The sequence below is a fragment of the Lipotes vexillifer genome, unplaced genomic scaffold, assembly GCF_000442215.2.
Source record: "Lipotes vexillifer unplaced genomic scaffold, Lipotes_vexillifer_v1.1 scaffold868, whole genome shotgun sequence".
Taxonomy (NCBI): Eukaryota; Metazoa; Chordata; class Mammalia; order Artiodactyla; family Lipotidae; genus Lipotes; species Lipotes vexillifer.
This window is the reverse complement of record NW_006790424.1, coordinates 253,455-261,771: the sequence shown is the minus strand read 5'-3', so window position 1 is coordinate 261,771 and position 8,317 is coordinate 253,455. Positions and strand designations below refer to the sequence as shown.

The 8,317-nt window shown below is 49.5% G+C and overlaps 1 protein-coding gene across 1 annotated transcript in view; it reads right to left on the bottom strand.

The window, feature by feature from the left end:
- Nucleotides 1–462: 462 nt before the first annotated feature.
- The window catches only part of PHLPP1 (PH domain and leucine rich repeat protein phosphatase 1), a 211,647-nt gene continuing 203,792 nt past the window's right edge, over nt 463–8,317 (bottom strand). Inside the window, exons 15-17 of the mRNA XM_007463703.1 lie at nt 6,835–7,029; nt 4,177–4,405; nt 463–1,620 (exon numbers count right to left, since the gene is read on the bottom strand). Of these exons, the coding sequence (XP_007463765.1) occupies nt 463–1,620; nt 4,177–4,405; nt 6,835–7,029 (1,582 nt within the window). The remainder of the gene's footprint in view (nt 1,621–4,176; nt 4,406–6,834; nt 7,030–8,317) is intronic.

Below are 8,317 nucleotides of genomic sequence, written 5' to 3'. Positions count from 1 at the left end.
TTTAAAAAAAAAAAAAAAAAAAAAAAAAAAAAAAGGCTTCCCCCCCCACCCCCCGCAAAGAAATACAGAATTACAGTATTATTAAATCATTTAGCACTGGCAACCTGCCCTGCCTTCCAGACAAACAAAACAACACAAAGCCACTTTAAAAAGTATTACATTATCATTAACTGTTTCTCTGTAATATATTAAACCTTTTGTTCTTTGTCTTTACACACTGATATGTTAGAGGAAGAAGCTAACAAATTTAAATCATACTGGTGCAGCATCACGAGAAGAAAAGTGGTAATTATTTTAAAAAATGACCAACAGAAGGGAAACCTACAGACTGGCTGCAAAGACAGGCTGGGAAAGCGTCTGGGAGAAGGGCGTGGAGTAAACCCCTGGTTTAACGGGAGCCTGGGAGGCTCTGGCAACTCAGCCTTTGTTGGTTAGTTTATTTTTAAGCAGCGCGCAGGTGGGTCATAGCGGTGTGTCACAGCAGTCTGGCAGCTGGTCCCCCGGGCACTGCCGCGGCGGCGGCTGCACGTGGAGCTGTGAGGGTGGCGGCGGTGGCGGCGGCTGCTGGTGTTTCATGATCTCTTTGACCTCCTCCTCCAGCTCCGGGGGAATGATGAACTGATCATCAGGATCCGGCTGAGCCGGCGCTGCAAAATAGCCCCCCGGCTTGCGGAGAGGCGCGTCCGTGGCCACCTCTATCACGTTGTGGCTCCGCTCCTGGGGCGCCACGGAGCCGTTAGCCCTCCGGCGCCCCATGGTCCCCACGGCGGCACAGTCCGCCCTCCGGGGCAGGGCCGGCTCGTCCTCGTTGGCGCTGATGACGATGCCCTCGTCGCTGGCCGCGGCTGGCAGCTGCAGCAGGGGCTGCTGCCTCTCCTCCTTGGCGCGGCCGCAGTGGATGTCCACCTCCACCTCCACCCGGCTGCCGTTGGTGAAGACGCCCTCGATGGGCTCTTCGTCATCACTGTCGAGGCCGTTGTCGGAGAAGGCGCTGGAGAAAGTGGCGCTGGACAGCTGGCGCTGGAAGGAGCTGGACGGGCAGGCGGGGTGCAGCGAGCAGCGCGGCTCACTGGGGCAGGCGGGGCTGCTCTCGCTCAGGGCGCCCGGCGGGGGCTCGTCCGAGGCCGTGGACCCCACCTCGCTGCTCATCTCGGACGTGGAGAGCTCGCTGCTCATCTCCGAGGCCAGGCCGCTGCTGGACGACGGCACGCCCAGCCCGTCGGCGGGCCGCTCCTTGATGACCATGCTGACGGAGGGCGGGAAGGTGCCGGGGCTGGGCGGCGGCACGGGCCCGCCGGTGCCGAGCTCGCAGCAGCAGAAGCTGTCCTCGGGGACGCTGAGTTGCACCACCACGGCGCTGACGCTGTCGCGGCAGCCGTAGCTCTGCGCCAGCGTGCACAGCTTCTTGGCGGCGGCCAGGGCGTCGGGGACGTTGCGCACGGCCCCCACGGCCTCCTCGACGGACAGGCTGTCCCACAGGCCCTTGCTGCCCAGGATGAAGAACTCGTCCTGCGGGGTCAGGGCCACAGACTGCACGTGGGGGCGGGGCACCACGCTGGGGTGCAGGAACGTGTAGCCCAGGATGCGCGTGGACTCGGTCACTCCGTTCACTTTGCCATCCTGGAAGAAGAGGGGTTTCCAAACAGACGTTACCACGGAGCACGCGAGGCGACGTGCGGCTTCCCTGGGGCCTCCTGCCTGGGGGACCACCGGAGCGTGACACGCGGTCCACAGGGGGAGGGGCTGCCCACCCTCCTGAGAGTGGTTCATGTGCACCTGTCATCAGAACCCTGGGGCAGAAGCCCGGGGCAGGTAAGAAGCAGGAGGGACAAATGGAAAGTATCTCAGTTACTCCCTTCATTGGGACCCGTCTATCTCCAAAGCAGACCATCATCTGGCACAGCAACATGGCCGATTAGCACCTCCTGGAACCCACGGGGGTCCCGAGAGAAGAGCCTTGCTGAATGCGCCAGTGCCGAGCAGCCCCCGAGGCAGGTACGTTCCAGATAACGCCCAGAATCTTAGGTCACTCCCCAAAGCACATCAACCATCAGGGGCGGTAATGTCTGAAGGTCCAGAAGTGAGGGGAGAGGCACTGTTTTAAACGTAAGAAGGTTAAAAACAATTGGTGGGGAAATCTTGGGATGACTAGCTGGGTACAACTGATCGTGTTTGGAGAGGCAGATGCTTAAGGAGAAGTGCCAGGTCCTACCGCTTCCCTGAACTCACTTTCCTGGCAGCACATGGAGACGACAAAGTCTCCTGCTTCAGTCCAGCCCGGTTCACGCCACTTAAACCACGAACCAAAGTTTCAGACCACTTGCCAATAAAAAGCCTTTACCCTGAAGCTGGAGGAGAGGAGGGGAGATGACCCCAGGGTGTGCCTGCTCGGTTCTTTATTCTTCAAGTTCGAGGATCTCGGGTCTAGGACGTGCCTCTACGTGCCCCTATTTTTAACATCTTTTCCAGAGGAGGCTCCATTCGGACAACTTTCATGTGTGTCTGGGATGAGGGAATAGTGATGGTCTAACCGTCTCCCTCGAAGCCAGTGTTTCTTCTGGAGAATACCCATTCCCTTCCCAACCCTACCACGCTCCTTCATTTGGGAGTACAGCCCCCAGCTCCGCAGACAATCCCGCCACACATACAAGCAGGCAGCACAATTCGAAGTAAAATTACTAAAGAGGGGCTTCAAGCACAATTTTCAACTCTCTTAATTCTCCTAATATATTTGCTCTTCCCCAAAATGTGGAATTTCGGCAAAAATTACCCTCGCTGTTCTGCCCAACCCTTTAAGATCTCACCACATCAGAATCAATGATTTTGTCTGTGTGTGTATGTCTGTGTTTGGGGGGGGCATACCTCAAGGCAGGGAAATTAAAGAAAACCAATGCAGCGATACAGACAAAGCGAGGAAGAGGGAGGCAGAGAAAGCAGGAGAAACCTCTGAAGCACCAACAGTGACGCATTTATGTAGCAGAAATGGTTAATCTTTGCATCGTGTACAGTTGAACATTTAATTCAATACGTTTAATAATTTCATTCAACCCCATCTGAGACTGTCTAGCGTCCATTTTAATCCTCTGCTCTTAGAACAAGCAGGGAACTAAAATCTACACGCGGCCTCCTTTGCCAGACCCTCGTGGTGGAGCCCGAGTCTTTATCTTTCTCACGGCCCTTGTCAAAGCCTCTACCGGGAGTCACAGTCCTTCTCTACTGAGCTGCAAACGTTCACCACTGTTTACCCAAGCTACACATGCTTCCAGGGGTTTTATCCACAAGACTGGACACCTCCTGGGGGCAGACGTGTGTCTCCGGGGATCACGTCTGTAGGCCACATCACGTTTCAGGCACGCAGCAGGTGAGCCACACTGTAGGATGAGCTAGTGAGTGGAGCACAATTCCTCCAGCCCACTTTGGAAGCTGCGCTACAGGGAATCTTCTGTCACGAAGACTGACACCCGTGTTTCTCAACAGCAGCACTCTTGACATTTTGGGCCAAACCATTCTTTGCTGTGGGGCTGTCCTGTGCACTGTAGGATGATTAGCAGCATCCCTAGCTTCTACCTGCTACATGCCCCAAGCATTTCTGTTGTGACAACAACAATGTCCTCGGACATCAGCAAGTGTCCTGTCGGGGGGAGATGGCCCCTGGCTGAGAACCGCTCACTGCCTTACTCAAGTGGAGCAGATGGCATGAACCAAAGTAACTCCTCCTTACAGGTACACCGATGCGCACACTCGCCTCGTAAGACAGGACAGACACACGGCTATGCCCACTTTACGGAGGACGAGTCTGAGGCTTCAAGGTTTCAAGGTCGTAGCCCGCAAGCTGCAGATCTAGGACAGGAGGACCAGCGGTGTGACTCCAGGGCTGGAGGCTTCAGCCCCCCGCCGAAGTGCCTCCGAAGAGCGGCTGTGAGGATGAGACGGTACCGTGGCACAGCCCTCGATGCGGAGAGGCCGTTGATAACTATTTTATTACTCTGTATATTATAATGTCTCCAGACACATCACACACAGAGTTTGCTCTGTGATACTCCGGATGTGGAATTTTAATTTTAAACCAACTTCAATGTTTAAAGAATGTTCTTTGGCGGGAAATGCTGCCTGGCTGATTCTGCCACGACCCTGGCCCTGTCCTCCCCCATCCTGAGGAAAATCCGTCTTCCTTACCTCCGTGATAATGGCCTTGTGCCGTTTGATTCTCTTCAGTTCTTCCTCACAGCTCATAACATATGATCTGGACAGAGGCAGCGGCTTCCCATTCCGACAGAGAACCGTTTGGCACTTGCCCACATTAGCAGAGGTCAAGGTGAAGGGTCCTCCTGGGTCCACAGGGTCATGCTTGACATGACAAAGGACAGCAGCACCTCCAAGTTTCTGCCCAGCAGTTCCAAGCTTCCTGGAAAACGAAGAGACGGGGTAAAAACCCACACACACCCGTCACGTGTAGTTTTGCCAGACTGTACCACTGGACGGGGCTAGGAGGAAAAACAGAACTTGGGGCTCCACCAGGCCTCTTTCACCAAAGCAGGCACTGATCAACTCAGGAAAAGAGCCTGTGGAATCTGACACACACATACACACACACACACACACACACGGAGAGGTGTCTGCTCACAACTGGGGCAGGTGTCACTTCACCACGAAAGACTCAAGGAGCTGCTGTGGAATCAAGGAGCCCTTATCCTGCTGCATCCAGCCTGCCACTTCCGTATCGGCGTGCCCCAAAGACAGCGGGAATGACCGCTTCTTTCTTCATCACCCTCTCTAAATCCCCTCTGCTCCCAAGAGAGGACAGCCGGAGTGACCACTTAACAGAAGCAGGTGTAAACACACTACACCCACTGACACTTCAGAATTACCTGACCACCCTCTCGCTTTATTAGGATGTTTGGGGGGACATGCTTTCAAGTACTGGACCATTCATGTTCTTGTCCTATACAGTGCAGACTTTCTAGATGAGTGATGTCTATTCTAGAATATTCACAGAAAGGATATTCTAGTAATGAAGCTCCAAAGTGCTTTTATTCACCATCAGTCCATACACGTATTGAATACACAAGACACCTGCAAGTTCTAACAATCAAAAGGAGGTAAGAACTCTTATCAGAAGCCCCACAGATGGCAGTGCCTCCCAGACGGATCCTGAGTGGTACAGAAGGTTAAGATGGACAGACTCCCTTGTTTACAAGGGCAGACCCTGTCTAGGTTAGGCAAGGGGCACCACTAGCGATGGAAACCAGGGCTGCCTGTTCATATAAATTAGGATGTCAGGCACAGAGAACATACAGTTCTCCCGAGGACTGAAAAGATCACCACACACCCCATATCCTGTTAACCAACAGGGAAAATAAGAGACAAGAAAATGACCTAGAGATGGGCTGACAACCTGGGTCTCTAAACTCCAACTTCTGCACATCTACGACCAGACTGGACTTTAGGCCCTGCCAAGGCAGCACTGCTTTCCTCCTGTCAAAGGCACAATGATTCCTCCCAGCAAAGCCAGAATTTGGATGGTGTTTGTGAGAAGTACAGCTAGTAATCAGAGTTTGAGGTTCTTAAGTTCTTAATTCTTATCCAGTGTTTGGGGGTCTATAAAAAGCAGACCTCTTAGGAGTGTGTGAAGGGTGTGTGTGTGTGTTATGTGTGTCTGTATGTATGAAATGTGTTTGCTTTTTTCCTAAAACAAGATGGTGGTCAAAACAGAAAAGTAGATAGATGTGTAGATAGATGTCCCTGTCTTATACCTTATGGCATTAAGGTATTTAGAACAATGACTGGTATATATTAAGGGCTCACTAAATATTAGTTATCAGCATCCATTATTAACTGCACATGCCCACTGAGAATCTGAAAGACAGCTGAGTCGAGCAGCAAAGAACCCCAGTAGAGGGCTTGCCTCTACTGAGCTCTTCAAGAGTATTCATGACTTAGGGGAACTTTCAAGGCTTCTCTGGACCAGCATTCCTTAGCAGACACTTTTTCTACTCCTGCTGCAAAGATACTTCCTCTGGCAGATTATCAAGGCAGGGAAAAGGGAGAGAAAGAGAAAGGATAGTCATTGTTCCCATGACCTTTAGAGCACTCCCCACTTCCTGGTCCCACAAGAGCAAGTGTTTGCAATACAATATTAATAGGCAGTTCCTTTACAACCTACAAAGCCTTTAAAGTGACAAAAGAGCGAGCAATTCTTCGAATGTGGGAATGTTCATAACATGCAGCCCTCAGAGTTAGAAACAGCATTCCACAACTTCCACAGTGACCAAAAGCTCTAGGGAATGGCCTAGGATTCTACTAGTAACACTGTCTGAACATTTAATAAAGGGGGAAAAACAATATATGAAGAATGATTTAACTCCTGGCCTAAAATTTGACCATTTCAAGTTCTCAAAGGTTGGCACTTCTTGAATCAGTGACAGTGTTTCATAAGGGGGAACAAACCGAGATGGAAATAGTCCACTGCAAAGAGCAATCCACACGCCAGAAGGTCTAAAGAGCGTCTGGCCCTCACATGATTTGGGGTGAGGGCAGTGTGTCATAAACAATCTGGTGAAAATCTGGAATCACGACAGGCCTATGAGACCAGTTCTAGGAGAAACAATTCCTGTCACTGACTCGGCCTCCAACAAAGTTGTCTGAACATCAGTGTGTCTCAAACGAAACACAGTCCAGCCCTGATACTTGGGCAAAACCAAATCGCCTGAATGCATCTTGAATAACGCATATTCAACAATAGGCTTTGAGATTACTGGACACCTGTTTTTCTAACCAGATGGCAAACACTCAAAGAAGAGCAAGAAAACACAGGGCAGGTGCTCTACGTTTTACCTTTGCATAACAATGAACGTATTGACCATGTATTCTTCTTCGTTTTTTGTTTTCTGCAGCTCTTCTGCCAAAATGTCACTCATGGTACACTGGAGAAGGTAGGGCACCTCCACATTCCGGTCTCCATCAAATACACCATACAGGGCCTCCCGGTTGTCACGGAAGTTATTCACCGACAGGGCTGCAACACACAACCTGCAAAGCAAGAATGCTTTTGTGCTAAGCTGGCTCATCTTTCCTTCTCCATGCCCAACTCAGCTGTGTTTTTTTCAGATTTGCTTAATCCAGTCTTCTCTTTCTTCATGACTCCACATAGACTAAGAATAGGTAAACTAACCCCAGCTAATTTATATCAACTAATTTCTGTGAGTGAAGAAAAATGATAAGCACATATTTATACTTCATGGCTTTCCCCCACTCTTCTGATGATTTTATTTTTAAATGGTAGTGAAAGAAAGACAGTGGGAGGCATGGGAAATAACACCAGATTATGAATGCGTAAGTTCACATTCATTCACAAAACATTTATCAAGGAGAACTTCCACATGGAGCAAAAATGGAGTAACAACTAAAACACTAGGAAAAGTACAGGAAAAGTATATACTGATGGGGGGAGAGCTGCACAGTGTGCTCTAGAGGCTGCAGAGTCTCTCCACTTAATCAGACTGTTTCCAAGTAATGTTAACTGTGTCCCATAAATTGTCCAAAATGAATAAAAGACTAGGGGAAAAATTAAAAGCCAGGGCATCAGTAAGTGGTGAGATGACTTTAAGCAGCCCATCACACGGGGGATTGGAGTCTTCGAAAGAGAAGAGAGACAGAAAAAATTTCTGAAGAATCAACGGATGGAAATATTTCAAATCTGATGAAAACTGTAACCTACAGATACAAGAAGCTCAACAAACAGTAAGTAAAACAAGAAAAAAAACTTAACTGAGGCACATCAAAATCAAATTGCTGAAAACCAAGGATAAAGGTGGGGTTTGGGGAGTAGAGAACAACATATCCTACAGAGGAACAAAGGACGAATGACAGCAGAGTTCTCATCAGAAACAATGCAGAAGACAGCGGAGCAACATCTTTAAGGTACTGATAGGAAGAAACTGTCAACCTGGATTTCTAAACCAGTGAGAACAGCTTTCAAAAGTAAAGGTGCAAAAAAGACATTTTCAGACGCACAATAAAAGACAACCACTACAAGAAATGTAAAAGAAACTACATGAAACAGAAGAAAATGATACTACCAGATGGAAATCTGGATAAAAGAATGAAGTGTATTGGAAATGACAAATACGTGAGTAAATATAAACATTTTCTTTTTCTTATTTTAAAAATCACTTTAGAACAGTGGTTCTCAATGGGGGAAATTTTGCCCCCAGGAGACATTTTGGCTTGTAACGATTGGGAGTGGTGGTGATATTGACATTTATTGGGTAGAGGCCAGGGGTGCTGCTAAATATCCTACAATGCACAGGACACCCCC